Source organism: Crinia signifera, chromosome 5, assembly GCF_055691185.1.
Source record: "Crinia signifera chromosome 5, ASM5569118v1, whole genome shotgun sequence".
Lineage (NCBI taxonomy): Eukaryota > Metazoa > Chordata > Amphibia > Anura > Myobatrachidae > Crinia > Crinia signifera.
The window spans coordinates 29,762,604-29,782,895 of NC_139221.1; the positions used below are offsets into that span (position 1 = coordinate 29,762,604).

At 40.4% G+C, this 20,292-nt stretch overlaps 1 protein-coding gene across 2 annotated transcripts in view; it reads right to left on the minus strand.

Moving 5' to 3' along the window:
* ZFPM2 (zinc finger protein, FOG family member 2) overlaps nucleotides 1-20,292 on the minus strand; it is a 345,016-nt gene that overhangs the window by 317,746 nt on the left and 6,978 nt on the right. Inside the window, exon 2 of one of the 2 annotated variants that reach the window (XM_083186879.1) lies at nucleotides 19,298-19,324. The exons of the other annotated variant lie outside the window; for it this stretch is intronic. Within the exon in view, the coding sequence (XP_083043005.1) occupies nucleotides 19,298-19,324 (27 nt within the window). The remainder of the gene's footprint in view (nucleotides 1-19,297; nucleotides 19,325-20,292) is intronic. 2 annotated transcript variants of the gene reach the window in all.

Below are 20,292 nucleotides of genomic sequence, written 5' to 3' on the forward strand. Positions count from 1 at the left end.
ACCGCACATTTCAGCCCTTTTTGCTCGCGTGCATTCGGAGTGGTTTCCGAATGTACGCCCCCCAACATAAGTGTACTCCCCCGTGTCCGCCCATGTTTCCGCCCCGTTTTGCCCACTTTGAAACTACGCCCATGTGTCATTCCGCATGACGCCCATAATACGCCCCTATTTCCCGACTGATAGCGGTGACCAGTTTTGGACGGTCTTTGTCCGAACTGGTACCGAGTCAAGGCGTGGCACATGCGCGTAGCGTTCTCCACGCATGCGCAGACGCCGTAAAGACGCAATCCGTAAGAACGCGGTAAAGTCCGCATCAATCAGAATAAGGGCCTAAGTTAGTTTTGCAGTTTTTTGTATGAGAGATTGAAAGAAAATATAGTTTAATGGTTATGCAGCCACAGAACTCCTGCATTGTCAGCTGTATCATTCTCAATAAAGTTGCATTACTTATTAACCATCTGTTCGGCTTAACGCCTGTTGTTAATCGGAACTATTACAAAATGAAATGTAGTGTTTTGATTTTGACTGTGCTGTCAATTATAAAGATAAACAAAGTGATCATGTTTTAAGACACATAACTGAGTGCTTCCATTACATTTATTTTATTAGAGAAAAGATTTCCGAGATTTTCTTATCAAGAAAACAACATATCTGTGAGCCTTATCCCAGGAGTTAGCATCGAGAAAATCTTCCACACACCGTTACTATCCTTTGGTTTTAAAGCGCAACACGGGTTCCGGGCGCAGTACAAGCTTATGCAAAGTAATAGTAAAACATGACTTAACAATGGTATAGTAACTGTAAGGTGACATGTATTTGGAACAACATAAACCAATATACCGGCAAACTCGGTGGGTCGTAGACCAGAGGTGAGGGTTGAGAGAATCACTATCATATCGGTTAAGTGTAGGTGAGTGAGGGAAGATTAGTTGAGTATTGAGGATGAGCCTACTGTGGGCTTTATTCTGAGTGGGCGGCAGCGCCATCTTTATAATGGCTGCAGTGTGTGCAGCGCACAGGGGCCCCTGAGTGTCAGGGGGGCCCATATCGCACACCCTGCACCCATTCTTTTAATACTTAACCTTCCCAATCCAGCGACTGTGGCAGCACTGCTGCGGAAATCTCCAGTAAAATGGCCGCTGCACCATTTTGCCAGAGATCTGCGCATGCACATTAGAGTCTCCACAACGCTGCTGATGGGATCAGCAGCACTACGGAAATCGACAGAAAATTTCTGCCGCACCATTTTTCCACTGTAGTGCTCAGACCCTTCTGCAATGCGCTAGCTCTCCCGGCAGAGAGGAGGGGGTCCGGCCAGAGGAAGCTGCACACAGGCCTCAGCTCCTCTCTTTAAACACCCCTGGAGCACTGGAAGCAAGGCTTACTCTAGTGATGAAGGCCCCTGTCTGGACATTGTAGCCCCTGGGCAAAGCACTGGGGCCCATAGACAACCAATCACAGTGAATGGCAGTTGGCACACTGATTGGTAGATAGCTCCAGCCATCCACCAATCAGAATTTACTGCCTGGCACACCCACAAAACGTCACTCCCCATTGTAACCTAAATGCTTTATGTCGCATTGACTAATTCCTCATTGTGAACGGTATCACCATTCACTCGCTGCATGATCGCACTGCCGCTCCTATGCAATTAGGCCCACTATACCAAATTATTATAAATACTTAGCAGATACGTCAGATTTCTTCACATCTTTATATGTAGAGTTCTGTCAAGTTTTATTTTGAGAAACACATTCTAATCACAATACCAAAGTCTGTGTTCCCTTCTGTCAGGCTCTGGTGTCCTCAGCTTGCCTCGGTATCAAGTACGGCAAGTTCACGTTATGTATGGTACTAATTAAATTAACGACATATAGCCCATCAATCAATCATCAGGCTTTTAATCAAATGAGTGGAACGGTTTCCTGATCCTTTGATGGTAGACAATATTTATGGCAGGAAAGATTTATGGGTTGTTGCTAAGAGGCGCAGGATGAAGACGGTATATTCCGAGGAGCAGTCCTGGAAAACTGGGGAAATTCTGCTGATAAAAGTGTAAAAAAACTGTCCTGAAAAGTTTGCATTTGAGGTGGGATTTTAATGAAATATCCATTAGTTTCCAGTTTTCCAGTACAAAACAAGGTTTCTCTGACTCATTATTGTCTTAAGACCGCATGTTTTATGTACAGATCTTATCCAGCCTGCCTGCGTCCCGTCTCGGTGCGCCGTTTGCTGTAGCTCACTGAGAATGGGACACGCGTGCGCGTGAGACCCTCGCACAGCCCTTATACGGCAATGGACGTGCGAGCGTATGAGACGCTCATGAGTCAAGATGTATCACTTTGGCACGCCAGCCGGCTAGATAAGCGCAGTACCATCTAATAGGGCCACTAATAATATTTACAAGACTCCCAAAATTGGCAAAAAGCTGGCCATACACTAGTGCAATTTGGCTTCTTTTCATCCGGTTCCGACAGACAGGGTCGAGAAATCAGATAAAAAGTGGGCAAATGGCAGGTGTTTGATGTCTGATCAGATCCAATGCTTGTTCCTGTGAGCTTTGGATCAGATCCAGAGATTGAACCTGCTGCCCCAAGGAAATATCGGAATTGGACCAATCAGCAGCACATTGCAGGTGCTTTTTAGCCTCCGAGATGTATCGCATTGTAAAAAATGGTACATCATCTGTGCTTGTATCCTTTTGAATCTACATCATGTTCTACAAATAGATTCTCTGATGATACTTGGATCTCTGGTTTGAAAATACCTACTTCCTGACTTTAAAAGTTGTGAATCTTTTTGGGTGGTCTCAGACCCCATTGCCAATTTATCGGGCCATATCGGCGATAAATGTGTATATATATTTTTGTGTACGGTCTACCATTGGGAAATTGAGTTTTTTGCTGTGTCAAACAAGTTGGAAAATCTTTCCATTAAGAAGTGCAAAAATTGTCTTGCTAATCAATATTTCCAAAGCCCCTGATGAAGTCAATTCCTTGACGAAACGCGTTGGGCCTGCAACTTCATTGCAAGAACTGTTTTTGTTTTATCAGTTATGTTATGTAGTCTTATAAGACAATATTTTATTAAATTCTAATGTTTTAAATTGTGTATTGATCTATAAGCGCACTCTGAACCTTTCTCTCTCTCTCTCTCACTCTATATATATATATATATATATTTGTAAATGGGTAAATGGAAGCATTTGTAGTCACAGTACATAACAGGCTGTCCTATGGGAACAGCAGAACAGAACAGAAGGAAGTGCACAGACAGAGCATCTGGACGCGGAACATTCCGCATGAGTAGACAGAGGTCTCATTCTTGATCCCAACAGAGGACAAATAGTAAATAAATAAAACAAGTGACTCACTTTACCTAACAAGCATTGTATACAGTGTGCAAATAAATCCAAATCCAGTTCAGAGCCATGGATGACATTAATAACAATGATTCCCAAAAATGACTGGCCAGCAATACCATGAGGGACGCACATGCTGCCAGTGAATTATTTGTAGATCTCCAATGTAACGAGACGAATACAATCACGTGAGAGCTCTCAGATAAGACTTGCTATAGACTATGAAATATGAACGCTTACTACAATCTTTGGTTACATTAAGTTATATGAACCCAAAAAAAAGAAGACGAAAAAAACATAAAGCAATTATATCAATATATACTAGTTACTAGACCAACAAAATGATGGAACAACATAACAGAAATGTCAACGCCGGCGGCTGCGCGCGCCCCAGGTGGAGCAACACTGAAATTGCTCCTTTGGGCAGCAACTAGTGGTTGCTGGACTGCAATACGCTTTAATTTCCTCCCTTAGAGGAGAGGAGCAGCGTTAGCCTTTTATTTAATAGGATAATGAATATAATAAAGTACACCTCTAAAAAGCACAGTAGGATGTCTAATAATGTGTAACCTGTGCCTATCTCTCTGAATGCACTATATATATATATATATATACACACACACACACATATACAGGTCGAGTATCCCGTATCCGAATATCCGTTATCCGAATTATTCCGAAATACGGACATTCCAGAAAGTAAGAAAAAAAATTTTTTTTTGCTAAAAACTCACTGGGGACATATGTAACAGCATCACTGGGGACATGATATGTAACTGGCACTATATATGTGCAAGACAATGATTGCTTGGCATTCAAATTCAGTGCTGAGATAGTACACACATTTTGTTTCACGTTTTGAAACCTTGTTTTTTGAACAAATAAAATATATTTGTGTGTATTTTATGTGGTAATAAAATATATTTGTGTGTATATTATGTGTTTATACAGCATAAATGCAAGATACTTCAAAATACATCATTGAAATATTAAAATATTCCGAAATACGGAATAATCCGTTATCCAAAATTCTCCTGGTCCCGAGCATTTTGGATACGGGATACTCAACCTGTATTATTATTATTATTATTATTATTATTATTATTATCATTGTTTATTTATATGGCACCACAAAGGATCCCGCTAGGCTGTTTTAGCGGGGCGCTGCGCCCTGCCCGTTTTTTAAAGGGCAAAATGCGCCCTGCCCCTCTAGCAGCGCCCCGCTAAAATAGCCTGGTGCCTGCCCAACTCCTTGCACGGGGAAGCCCAGCGGCGCTTCCCCGGCATCAAGGCACCTTCCCCCTGTGGTGACAACATCTTCGGCGCGGCCGGGCCCGCCCACTTTAGTGACGCCGGCGGCCTGGTCCGCCCACTTTAGTGATGTCGGCGGCCCGGTCCGCCCACTTTAGTGATGTGGGCGGTCCGGGACCGCCCACAAGTGTGCCGTCGGCTGCCCCGGCCCACCCCCCGGCGCCCTGCCCGGCACAATTTCTAGAGTGAACACTATATCAGGATGGCAGATATATATATTCCAATATATCGGCACTCTGCATATATGTAAAACCCGGTGCACTCCAAATAGTAATAAGTAACAGTCCAGCAGAAGGAGGCACACGGACACAAAAGGGTTAAATTTTCCAAAAGAAGCTGTATTAGCGCCAAGCGCTTTCGAGGCAATAGCCTCTTCCTCATGTGCTGTGCCCTGAGGAAGAGGCTATTGCCTCGAAAGTGCTTGGCGCTAATACAGCTTCTTTTAGAAAATTGAACCCTTTCGTGTCCGTGTGCCTCCTTCTGCTGGACTGTTATATATATATATATATATATATATATATATATATATATATATATATCTCAATAACAGGGTGCACTCACCAGTCTTCTTGCTTGCAGACAAATTTTAATACATCAACATAGTTAAATGACAGTGGGTATGCGGTCATCGTTTCGGTCTACATTTAGACCTTATTCTAAGAAAAGCACATGAGGTATATATACACACGCGCACACATATCCATGTGGAATGTAGCAAAGCAGCAACAATGTGGCCCTCTGGACTAAATATAATATTCACATGACAATATTCCTCAACACTTCAATTCATACAATTTTCATCAGGTTACATGTAGCATATGTGTATACATATATATATATATATATATATATATATATATATATATATATATATAAACAAGGGTGTCCGGGAACCAGAGGGAGTGTCACTCACGAGACTCAGAACAGTCTTATCGTTATCTTACCGCTGTTCTGAGTCTTGTGAGTGCCGCTCCCTCCGGTTCCCGGACACCCTTGTTTGTACATGTGATACCGTCCTTGGTATCTCTGGGAAGGCACCTGGGCATCTACTTGCTTAAGATTGGAGTGCTGGGTCATCTGCACGTGTATATATATATATATATATATATATATATATATATATATTTGCTATATCCTGATGACGGGGTCCGGCCCCGAAACGTTGATTTCAATGAATTAAACAGGTCCACATTTTTTTTTACTAGCAACCAATCTCTGAGTGCCACTTCTTTTCTATTGATTCTAGTGATTTTTTTTTGTTAGGGGGGATCTACAACAATCAATTAGAGGTGTCACACATACAATGCAGGATATACAGGATCTAAATTATACAGGAGCAAAATGGGGTCATTTACGATATCATCCTAATATATAAAAAGCAATAATAATACTCCAACTGCTGCAATCAACCATAAATCAGCTTGCACATGGATATCACACTTCAGTCTAAAAGTGCCTGAGTTGGGACTTCCTATATTCTGCATAATAAATACCATTGCATATTATGCAAATTTGGCTATAGAGAAGTTGGTGGGGTCAGTAAATATATTTATGAGCTTTGATTTAATATATTGAGCACATTTGTTATTTGATTGGTAAATGCATTTAAGCCTTTACTGTAATGACTATAAATATATTAAATATTAGAGATGTGCAGGCTCTGCTTAACTTTGATTTCAAAGCAGGATCTTATTGGCTATCAACAACTGTCATGTGATTTGGGATAACCAATAAGATCCTGCTTTGAAATCAGAGTAAATCAGAACCTGCTCATCTCTATTATATATAGATATGAACAGAACTACTGTATTTTGCAGATGGCTGTAATTAACAAAATCCCAAAATTGATACCAACTGTGTTTTAAATTGTTGCTCATGAACAAAATAATTTTCTTTTTTTCTATCAAGACATATTCCTGAAGTTCTCAAATGTATATTTAACTGTATATTAAACAACAGATTCTCTCTTTCTTCAACGGTTCTCTCTAAATGACTTTTGTTTGAACAAGTAGTAACAATGTAAAAAATACTTTCAATAAACATTTAACTATTGGTCAAATATAGGGAACACGTCTGCATTTTGCAATAGAGGAAAGTAAAGTACTGTAACAAGCAAAGGTTAACTAATACCATGTTCTCATTGCCGCCCCTGCAAAATCCCGGGTTTTTCTTGCCGTATTTTTGGGGGGGCACAGAGCTTCTCAGCTCAAAAGACCCCCTTCACACTGCACCTCAGACCCGGGAATTTCCCGTGTCTGCCCCTTTCACACTGCTTTTCATGGTCTGCCTTCCAACAAGTGTGAGGAATGTAATAGCAGCTTTGATTGGCTGTTGGGAAATTTGTACTAATTACTGTGATTGGCTGTTTAAAAACAGCTTTTATTGGCTGCCTAAAGAGTATGTCATTTTAAATAGGGCTTTTTTCACCAGCACACTGCATACATTTTATCATGGCTATTACAACATTTAATAAAGTATTAATAATAAGGACAAGACATTTATGTTTTTATGTACATATTTTAATCATATGTACATTAAAGTGATTTTCACTATATACGTACTTGTATAGCATATAATGTATACGTACTTGCGTATAATGTATAATGCGTATATTGTATATGTATAATAATTGCGTATAATGTATACGTACTTGCGTAGCATATAATGGATGTCACATATCACATGATTACATCCCCCAATGAGCTTGTTTTTTGGCATCATGTGTGAAAAACACGGGTCTGTGCTGTTCACACTGATGTACACCCGTGTATTACCCAGGAAAAACCCTGCAAAAAACCTGTGTCTAATTTCACAAAGACCCTTTCACACTGAGACAGGACACAGGAATTTTCAGCTTGCCCTGGGAAATACCCGGGTTTTTGCGGCAGTGAGAACAGGGTATTACAGCATATATCAGTGGTTCCCAAACGTTTTTGAATCACGGCACCCTAGAGTATCTTTTTTTTTTTCCGCGCCACCCCTAGGCCTAATGTTTCTTATTGAGATTTTTTTAAATATATATAAAATTAAGTAAACTGTGTTTATAAGTCATTCTTAGGCTCAATTATGTGGTGAGGGATATTAATCATTTCTGTTTGTACACATACATTATGATTAGAAGCAAAACCCACCATTTTTTCCTATTAAATTGACCATAAATAATTTGAATTGGTCCTTGACCACTAAACCAGGGCACCCCTGCAAGTCAGTGGTTCCCAACCTGGGGTAATCATACGCCTGGGGATACTCTGCAGAACGGTTGGGGGTATTTGAAAATAATATAATGGCAGAAGAAGAAGGAGTCTCCCGATGGTGGAAGAAGTTTCTTATTGCTATGGAGACAAACCCCATTGCGCCACTTCCGGTTCCATTTATAGCGTCATTAGCTTCTCCCCGTGCCTTTTTTCCGACAAGCATTCCACTGGGAGATACCTGTGCTGCTCTCAGACATCAACGATCATCTGCCTCACGCTGACACGGGTGGAGGAAGCACCGGCATTAATCCTACAGGCGTTAGCGGGAACCCCGGAGACAGTACACAGCCAGCGACCAAACACAGAGGGATCCGATTTCTGAGCGCACACTACTCCTCCGCTACTCAATATAAGGATACGCATTACCATTCACTTCCACTCCACATGTAAGTACTGTGGATATTTCAAATTGAGAGCCTAATCTAACCAGCCAAATGAAAACCCTAATCAATGGTAAACGGGAGAGAGAAAAGGTTGGGAACGGCTGGTATAAGCTACATTCAGGCAAACCGGGATATCTTAGTAGCAGTTCAATTAGCCCCAATACTGGCGTCTTGATACCCCACAATGCCAGCACATATCGGGCATTATGCTGTGTTTGCCTGATAACCAGCCCTCTGTGCCACGATAACACTGCCACAGTATAGGTGATTACTATGACCTCATCTAGAATACGGTGTCCACTTCTGGAGGCCATATCTCCAGAAGGCTATAAATACATTAGATACGGTACAAAGAGGGGCAACTAAAAGACTACATGGCCTACACAACAAAACGTACCAGGAAAGAGTAAAAAAATCTCAATATTTATAGTTTGGAGCAGAGAAGGGAAAGGAGGGACATGATAGAGACTTTCAAATATATCAAGGGTTTAGCAAGGTACAGGAGGGAGACATTCTTCACAGGAAGAGGAGCAGCAGAACACGAGGACATGCACTGACACTAGAGGGGGGAAGATTCAGGGGAAATGTGAGGAAGAATTACTTCACAGAAAGAGTATTGGATATGTGGAATAGCCTCCCATCAGAGGTGGTAGAGGATAAGAGACAGTATAACAACTTGTACATGTATGGGATAGACATATTGATATCCTTACACAGAAATAAGGATCAAATAGGGTTTGAGGTAACAATATGGCAAAACAAAGGGCCAACTAGTTGTACCAAGTGCCTCTTATCTGCTGTCAAATTCTATATAATGTTTCTATATATTGGTGCCCATACACTTATGCGATACCCGGATCCCATGTATTATTGCGCAATAGCGCGTCCTTTTTCAGCTTATAATTGGGTAGCTTAATCATGACCATTGGTCAAAAATCAGGCCGAAAAATGTCTATAAGTGTACAGATGGAGCGATGCTCATGCTTGTGGGGGCTGGCCATAGGATCACCAGCCACCGGAAGGGGACACGTGCGCACAAGACGCTAGCACAGCCCTTTCCGACAGAGCTCCCCGTCGGTCCCCGCCGCCCCCGCACCTCCTGAAGCGGAGACGTGCAGGGTCCCGCCTCCTGGCCGCCGACTGACTGGGACGTGCGTGCGTGTGTGAGTCTAATGGAGTCCCTCTCCGACAGCGCTCGCCAGCGGGGACATTCTGGCGAGCACTGGCAGTGAATGAGAGGGGCTCCATCTGTGTATAAAACATAAATGCATTTTGTGTTTAGATTCGGGAACCATCCCAAAATATGTTATGCAGGTAATCCGAAATATGGAGAAATGCAAAATACAGAATTATTCTGACCCCAAGCTGTATATATATCTATCATATAATATTCTGTATTTGTTTCCTAAACACTTCTTCCCGATATGGATCTGTAATCTTAATTACTATGGCCCTTATTCTGATCGGTGCGGCCCGATCAGAATATGCGGCCGCAACCGTGCAGGCGAATCCCCGCCTTCCATACGGATCGCCACCTGCCGTCCGTATGCGGATATGTGGCGATCCGCATGAAATTGGACGGGGATACGCCTCCTCCGTCTTGGGAGCAGCCCCTGCATTCGATGGTCGCCGAACATCGAATGCAGGGCCGCACGCTCCACCAGGTCCCGCAACACAAGACCACACGGACACTTGTCCGTGTGAAATCATGTATAGGGGCGGGCAGCTGACATCCGGCGATGTCAGATGCCCGCCCCGTACCCACGCGTCACGGCCTCATTACCATGCATACGCCCCGCGTTTGCATGGGAACGCCCATGAAACGCGGGGCGTATGCATAGGGTAATGAGGCTAAGTAGCCCCTCACGCCCCTCTACGCCCCCTGTGCGGCGTATAAAGAATCCGTGCGGCGAAATCGCCTGCACATGCGCAGAGTGACCTCTGCACATGCGCAGACGATCAACATCGGCGGTCCGTCCGCATGCGGGAATTTCCGCACCGATCAGAATAAGGGCCTATATTATTATTATTATCATTATTAATACTACTCTTTGTAAAAGCAGTAGTATTACAGTGTGATTCCTGCCTTACAAATACAGTGCTTTGCAATAAAGGAGATATTACATGGAAATCAGCGACACTTATATGATGGAGCGGTCGCAGTATCCGAAATTACATTTATCACCCGAAGCAATTGGGAATTTTATCTGTGCCGTGTGTTTGTATCATTGTGTTGCAGTGGGCGGCCGGAGTGATACATCAATATGAGTGTTTGCCACAACAGGAATATGGAAATAAAGGAGTACTGTACGCCGAACAGGTGTGGAAGCGCTGGGACGCAGCAGCGTGAATGTGACAGATATGAAACAGCTGCAGTCACTCCCTGAATGAGAACCGCGCACCCCCCCCCCCTGCGCCAGCTAATTTAACCACAGTTCCATTCCATTTTTCAAAAACATATAAACCACCTATGTGTGCAGTTATGTTTTATGCTTCTCCAATCGAACATGCACTTTATAATTAAGATGAAGCTGCCATGTAAAACGGCATTAGTTAAGGCTTTGCTTGCATTACCCATTCAATGGTGGACACTGGTCTAATATATTCTGTATCATTCTACATATGCTCAAAAGCAATTATCAAAATAACATGCATTGGGATGATTATAAGCTCCGAAGAACAAGACTATTTCATCTGCCGCAGTAATGCAAACAATCCATCAATCTTATATACACAAAAGGCTAGACAATGATTGTGTGCAACCGCCTGTTGTATGGATTAGGCAGACCGCGGTTTATACATTTGTTGGCAGTTGGAAGTTCACGGGGTTCCTTGTGTTTTCGTGCCGGTCAGTGACTATGGTGCCTATTGACTAAACCTCGGACGGAGATAAGGTACCGGCCAATCAGCTCCTAGCTGCCATGTTACAGACTGGGTCTGAAAAAGGACAGTTAGAAGCTGATTGGCTGATACTTTATCTCCAACCAAAGTTTAGTCAATAGACTCCTATAGGCCTGATTCATAGGAACCATCGAGCATCTCAAAATTTAAAATATTCATTGCAAGTAAGCCGCCAGAGCATGAGACTCCTCCCCCAAAATGGCAGCACTAGCAACATGTCCGTGTTTCCCTCCCTCCCACAAAATGTGGCTGTTGCCCATAGCAACCAATCAGATTATATTATCTTCTAGAAAGCGCTAAATAATTAAGAAGTAGAATCTAATTGGTTGCTACGACAACATCCAATCTTCAATAGGACTCCCATCTTTACTCCTAATGGGTTTATTTACTAAGAAGGGAGTTATAATGAAGATGGGATGTTGCCTATAGCAACCAATCAGAATATACTTCTTATTTATTTAGTACATTCTAGAAGATAACAGACAGAATCTTATTGGTTGCCCATAGCAACATCTCATCTTTAAAATAACTCCCATCTTAGTAAATAAACCCCTAACTGGCAATCAATCTGCAGTCGGCATTGCAAGACCATTGGGGGCAGATGCAATACCTCAAACTAACTCAACTAAACAAAATATCAGCAATGCAAACACATAGATTCCTCCTCTGAATCAGGCCCTATGTGCACTCCGGTATTGTTTTTATTTTTTATTTTGATATAAGGAGATGTACTTAGATAGAGATAAAGTGGAGAAAGCTAAAATACAACTCAAACAGCTCCTAACTGCCATGTTACAACCCATGAAACAATTACAAGAGCTGATTGGCTGGTACTTTATCCATCTCCGTTGTACCACTCTCGAAAGCTTAGTACATATCTGCCCATTAATAAAAGGTTGTGCATATAATAAGAAGCTGGTTGTGACAAAGTTGAGGGCTCGAGTATCAAGATTGCTGATCAGTGTTACCCCAAGTGTGCTCAGACCGTTTGGCTGAGACTCGTTCTTCCCAACAGCCCCCTCCAGATCACTGCACATTTGCCCCTATGGCCAATATACCAGCATTTTATGATAATCAACATACTTTGGTTTCAAATGACCTAAGGCTGCAAACACACACACACACATGTGTGCTGGCATACACACACACACGCACACACACACACTACCTTTGCCAGTTCCTCAGTTCCTGGTGCATAGGTACTCCCCGGTACTCCATAGGTACTCAAGCATAACACAAAATGCACACAAAGCGGCACTTAGGTAACGCAGGAGGCCCAGCAGGTGTTGCACACCCAATGTTGTACATATAGTATATAAAAGCACATGCTCTCCTTTTAAAATGAGGGATTTGGGTATATTTTGCAATAAATAGATGTTTACTGTGTAGCACTTCAGCAAATAAGTTACGTCTAATAGGACATAAGATAATAATAATAATAATAATTTTACTTATACAGTAGTGTTCATTCTAGCACCCGCCATATTTGAAAGCCCATGCAGTACCTCTTCCCTGCCTGGGGTGTCACTGTCTGCTGTAGTGCTTCTAGCAGTGTGGTCTGTCTGTATATCAGCACTGATATGCAAACCAGACATGTGCTAGATACCCCACAGCAGACAGTGACACCAGAGGCAGGGAAGAGGAACTGCATGGGTTTTCAAATATGGCGGGTGCTAGAATGAACACTATACAGTATAGTACTCTTTCTTCAATAGGACTCAAGGCGCTTAACAGATAGAATAAATGTAAAACAATACAAGAACAATGAAGTACATAAAAGCTTTTATAAACAATACTTAAGGGAATTACGATAATGTTTGAGTAAACAGGAAAGTCTTGTCTGGTTTTGAAGGATTCTAGAGTGGAGGCCTCTCGAACTGTGCAGGGGAGTGAGTTCCATAGAGTCGGAGCCACATGGCTAAAATCTCGACCCAAGATGAATTACGGGAGATTCTAGGTACTGCTAATGTAGGGTACACACCACGACGATCCGCTCACGATGCACATTGTGAGCGGGTCATCAGTGTTTCTTCAGACCCGCTCACGATGATGCGGGGGGGCAAGACCCGCTCACGATGTGCACCGTGAGTGGGTCCGATCCAATGGCGACCCACACCCGGCAGTATGGTCGTTATTCAGATCCTACCTGCAGCAGGTAGGATCTGAATAACGACCGACCGACATGCGGGACCGCGCATCGGATCGGTATCGGTCCACACCAGGACAGAAAAGGGCCCAATCACCACACAATCTACATCCAATTGGTCGGAATTGGATCTAGATTGAGGGGATCGGGCCTAAAAAAAATCTATTACACAAAGGACTGAAAACCATTCCAACAATCCCACAGCTATCCACTGATAATATATAGATAATATATTTCAAAATATGTATATAACTCTTACACAGAAACAACATAAAACAATCTTTAACCATCATCCATTTCATAATGTAACTGAAAAAATACCAAAGATTCAAAGGTGTACATTTACTAAAGCTTCTTAAAGTGAAAAGTGGGAAAACTGCTCATAGAACCAATCAGATTCTTCTATCGTTTTCTAGGATGCGATAGAAAAATGATAACTACAATTTGATTGGTTAGGAGGCAGAAATAGAAACTGCTGTGCCACATAACACTGTACAACATTACCAAGGGTTAGGAGGCAACAATGCTAACCACTGCGCTACATAATACAAAAGATTACACAGGGAACAAAATAGATTAATGTATGTGGTAAGTGTAATAATTTTGATTACATGGACAGGTATTGAACTACAGATTAGATATTATAATAATAATAATTTTATTTATATAGGGCTTTCTCCAATAGGACTCAATCAGGGAAATTTACTAAGATGTGTATTCTACTTCACATGTGATGTTGCTATGGGTAACCAATCAGAATCTACTTATTTATTTAGCACTCTCTAGAACACGGGTGTCAAACACAAGGCCCGCGGGCCAAATCCGGCCCTCCAGACCTCGTCATGTGGCCCGCGCGAGGAGATAGCACGCAGGGGCAGTGTGTCTAAAACAGGAGTGCTGCGGGCCACGTCCACGTCCGCGGCCGCCTTACCTGTTCCTCCACTGTCGGCGGCCATGTTCCTGTAGGCACATATGTATGCGGCTACAGAAACTTGCCGCCGGCCTCCACGGCTACGTGGAGGAGGGCCCGGCCGCCTGTTCCCTCTGATGCCCGGCAGTGACAGACACAGGGTGGGGACGTCATGACGATGACGCCGCCCGCCCATGCGTCTGTAGAGAAGTAGGAGCAGGCAGGGAAGCTGGACCGGGAGTCGGGGACAGTGTGGCCGCAGCAAGCAGTGAAGAAAAGCTGGAAGCCGCAGCAGCTGCAGGACAGACGGAGAAACAGTAAGTGAGGAGGAGGATCACACTCACAATAAAAAAAAATATATATATAATAATGTCATGACACCACAGGCTGCTCCTCCTGTATAATCATTTATGTGTCATGGCATTACTTTTATTATATTATACAGGGGGAGCAGTCTGTGGTGTCATGGCATTATTATTATACAGGGGGAGCAGCCTGTGGTGTCATGGCATTCATTTTATATTATACAGGGGGAGCAGCCTGTAGTGTCATGGCATTATAATTATACAGGGAGAACTACAGATACAACCGGCCCTTTGAGGGTGACCAAACTGCTGATGCGGCCCCCGATGAATTTTAGTTTGACACCCCTGCTCTAGAAGATAGTAGACAGGATCTGATTGGTTGCCCATAGCAACATCACATGTGAAGTAGAATACACATCTTAGTAAATTTCCCCCAATGTGTTTAAAATATGGAATGAATGTAATACAGTACAGGAACAATGAAGCACAGAAAAGCTTTTCATAAACTATACTTAAAGTAATTATGGAAATGCTTGGGTAAACAGTAAAGTCTTGAGTCTGATGTTGAAGGATTCTAGAGTGGGGGTCTCTCAAACTGTGCGGGGAAGTGAGTTCCATAAAGTCTGAGCAGCATGGTTAAAATCTTAGCCCCCAGACAAATTATGGGAGATTACAGATACTGGTAAAATTATTACTATTTACTATGTAAAAGTTTATAAACCAATATATTGTAAATACTGTATGTATTGGTCTCTATGATATTTCTATATGTTGCATTTATGTGTTTTTAAGTTGAAATTGTCTAATTTTCCTCTCTAAAATACAGCATTTGCCTCAAGCTCAGCGTCCCCGTATCACAACCCCCCCTGTCAGTATCCAAATTAATATTTTTACTTAACTGTGTATAGCCCTTAATCACTCCACCCCAATATATGGTACATCCCCAACCTCATGTCTGTTCACCTTCCCTCCCACGTTCCCTCCCACCCTCTCCACTCTTCCAGTGACCAACACCACACCAGATTTCTCCCAAAGCAGCTTTCTCCACAGGATCTCACTCCCTCGCCAAGTCAGACTTCCTAGAAGTCTCCTCAGCTTTTAACACTTCCTAAAAACACAACTAATTACTAAAGCCTTCCGGTCCTCCCTTTATTTCCCTATGCAACTGCTCCAGTCCTCCTCATCTGCTACTCAGTTCCCCTTCCAACTATTCACACCCTTTAGAATGTAAACTCTCAAGCAGGGCCCTCTTTACCCTTGTCTTTCCCCTAGCATTATCCATTACTCCAGTGCTCCTTGTCGTTTGTCGCCTTCAGCTACTCTGATATGGTTTTCCTCACCCAATCCATAGATACAGGATCATTTGAGAGCTGTTACTGTTTTTTAGCAGTATTTGACACTGCCGGATCTTAGCAACTATAGGGTGTATTCAAATTGGGATTCCGACTGTTGGTAAGTCTCAACAGTCGGAATCCTGGGCCATTTTCAGTTGATCCGACATTAACTGGACAGCTGGAAAGTCATTGTTCCTGCTGTTGAGTGTTGGAAATTCTGCAGTATAGAGAAACGGCCACGGATTTTCGAAAAATGGCTGTGAATTGGACAATACGCGGCCGTTTCCTAAAAAACAGATCTGACTTTTTAAAAAAGTCAGATCTTAAACCCTTCAATGCTGTCGTTAACGGCAGCATTCAATAAGTGAGTGCCAATATTTCCCCTGTTGGGAAATATTGGCCCAGATTAAATCCCCCCCCCCCCATAGAACGTTGCCCTACCCTACTGCCCATTTACCCTTCCTGTTCTGGCTTTACTGTACTGCTTGTATTGATACTATTGGATGGGCAGCTACTGTGTATTGCACTTACATTGTTTATTGGGTTTTAAGACTACCCCATGTACTCTGCTGCATACACTTTTAGACATCTAATGAATTAAAGAAAACAAAAAAAGTACTCATAATAATTTTTTAAAAATTATAAAATATTATGTAAAGAAAAATCATATCAGGACGCTTGATGGTACAACAACCTTCAAGAGCACATGTTGTGACTGTCACAGATCTTAAAAATAAATGTCACACTGAAGAACACAAACTCCTTTATGTATTACAGACTGGGTTAATGACAGTTAGAAGCTGATTGTTTTGAACAACTCCCTTCTTTTATCTCCCTCTAAGGTTTCACGCATCTCCCCTTATATGTTATCTAGCAGTTCCATGTCTTGCATTTTGGTCCATCTTCGAAGGGCTAGCTGTAATGTCACCAACTGTATCTACAGCAACATTGTAAAATAATTGTTTTTGGAAGGTAGCCTAAATACATCATATTGTGAATATGAAAAGCTCTCACAGCTTAAACATGAATTAAATACATTTTCGGAGATGGTTTAAATGACTTCTTTTAATCTGGTGCCTTCTACTCATCGTAGGAGCTCAATTTAAAAACATAACACACATGAAAACCAAAGTGTTTAAAGAAACCAAAATCCAGTATGTAAAGGGAAACCCCAAATAAGTGGGTCTAAAATAAATGAAAGCTGATTATTGAGTAGGAAATCAGTGCTAGTTAGGTGTGAAATAAGAAGGCATATAAAAAAATGTAAAACAATTATTTGAAAAAGTGCCGACTGTAGATGAAAATAACAGAAAATGAGGTCTGCCGGTTTAAAAAAAAAATGTAAATTATACTCCCTTTTACCCCCTTAGGAGTCAAATTTAAAAAAAATGGTTAGTGAATAGCTGCAAAAAACTGTCACAGTTTCCAGACCACCCAGCAAGTCACATGTTCCAGGTCACTCAACAGGCGCACAGTTCACCAACTGTCACATTTTCAAGAGCACAATGGTGATGCATTGCAAATGGCCAACGGACATTTTGCCACAGAACTCCGAACAGAAGCTACCAATTACCATGGCAAAACATATTTGGCACTTCTACAGACCAAAACCATTAATTTGGTATATGTACACTGTTCAAACAACGGCATCAATTTTCGAACCCAAGCTAGGGGAGAACAACAACACAGTAATGTCCCAGAATAGAGACTGGCTAGTAGTGATCATTGGGTAAGCTTGCACTTATTCTTCTAATAAAGCAACATTAATCTGGTAAACAGATAAAGTTTGTTTTTGCATACAGTGTATAGAATGTGTGTGCTTATATCTCTATCAATATAAACTTAACTGAAAACAGACCATGTTCCAGAACAAATGATTTACAACCCTGAGCCATAAAGAAAGCTTTAAAATAATATGTACACTATCATAAGTGTTTCATAGTAGCAAAGGGGATGTTTACCTTTAAGTACTTAGTGCTGCAACATGAGCTGAAATAACTCTACTTCTGTTCCACCCATTTATTGTACACAGTATAACATATATTGTTAATCTCTATCTTAGGATCATTTGTAATGCAAATAAATGAATAAAACAATAATTGCTATATATATATATATATATATATATATATATATATATATATATATATATATATATATATATATAATATATATATAATCAATATACTTATTTGTGTGTGTGATCTAATAATCCTTTGACACATTTCACTTGGATAACGTAAAACAATCGTTTTTGCAGTCAAGAATACCCCACAGATGGTTTTCTTGTCCTTTTCCTTGCCAACATTTTAATGGATATTCCCATAACTATTACTACATCTCTGACCAAAGTACAAATATTATATATATATATATATATATATATATATATATATATATATATATATATATATATATATATATATATATATACCTCTCTATTCCCCAACATGAACATAGTATTGGCTGAATATTGGTTTTCATTACTATCCATGTTTCTGCACATTATACTATTATAATTCCACTGGGAATGAGATTCAAATATTTGGGCCTTTTGGGAGTTAGAAATATGCAACGCAGGCAAGAGGATACTGTAAAATAATATTTAATGTAATGATTGGAAGAATAATATATATAATATTTTATGGAAAATATTAGCACGCAATGGATTAATAATCATGTATTCCAAAATATTTGAGAGTGCAGAGAATGATATAATGTCAGAGGAAATGTATAATATTTATTTGAAATCACAGAAATATGAAGTAGAATTAAATCATGAATGTTGGTCAATTCTGACAAAGTTTTAAGCTGATTAGCAACCTCTTAAAAGATCAATGATATATTTTTTTTTTTTGGAGGTGTAAAACTTTTAGAAAAATATTATCAATGAAATTGTAAATTTCATTTGGAGTTTCATAACAGACTTTTTTTATTTGTATCCCTTTTCATTTTTAAAAGGGGGTGGGATATGGAAAAGAAAAACCTCACTTCACGATTATGCCATTACTAAAAATCTTTCTGGTGGAACCAAAGTTACCGCCTTTTTGGCAAGTTGGCGTGTATTATTTTTTAAATCTTCCCTAGCCTTTGCCATTGGAGTTCAGTTTCTATATTCAAACAAAAAAACGAAATCAATGCAGTTACAGTTCGCACTAGATCCGTAAACAGTTCCCACTCTCCATGAAGAGATGAGATAAACTTTCTTTAACCCAAGAGATGAAGTTGCCATGACGATCCTAGACTCCACTTTCTGTATTGATATTTTGCTGATGTAACAACAAATACAACTAGATCTTAGCACTGATAACGGTGATTAATTAATACGAATATTGATCCATACAAGCAAGAGACAAGGCTATTAACTTAAAGCCTGAAAAGTCAATTGTTACCTGTGGCAGAGATACTAACAGCCGATTCTGGAAGACAATAAACAAATGTGTTATCTTTTATGCTAATACCTTGTTAAAAGATGCACAGGATTTTTCATATTTATACCCTTTAATGTCAACAAACAGCTTAATTCGAAAGCTAAAAATTATTTAAATAGTTATTTATTATTAATTATTTTCTTTGTGTATGAGAACGGCATATTTAATGATCAAGTGTAAAAGTAAATAAGAATCAGATGGAAAGTGTATAATATTGGGGGAAGAAAATTAAAATTGATAATCCTTAGCACATAATATTAATATATTAATTATTTATGTATTTGTTTATTAATAATCTCCTACAGTGCTGTACAGAATATAAACTCCATAAAGGAAATTTTAACAATTACACAAATTTAAATTTCAATAAACAAGTGACAATGAATGGGAAGAATGGCAAGCTTGCTCAAAGAGTTTACAATTTAAACTCAAACAAATTCAAATGAGAGGTGACGTTGAAGGTGTGTATGGTAATTCAGATCATGGTGCAAGAGGTTATTAAAGATTAGTAGGTATTATAACTAAAGTAATAATAATACTAATAATAATAATAATAATAATTAGAAAAAAAGAATACTGAATCTGGAAATAGTTTCCACTACTTGCCATTAAATGAATGAAAATGGTACTTCTAGTACAAGTTTACCATAGCTGGGAACATTTAACATCCCTAATAATCTACTTTGCCTGTGATCTTAATTTATGCATTCTAAATTGGAACATTCACTTGATATAAATAAAAAAGATATATAATTTCAGATAGTTATATGAAAATCCCAAATACTTTTGCATGTTTAAAAAAAAAATTGTGATTCATTTTCCACCTATACCCAAAATATTTGAAGGTCATCCAGTGATTGTCAATATAATCAGCCCATCAAGCATGGCTGCTGCAGGAATTTTGGGGAGGAGACCAGGATTACATTTTATTTAAGGAGGCAAATGACCCAAAAAAC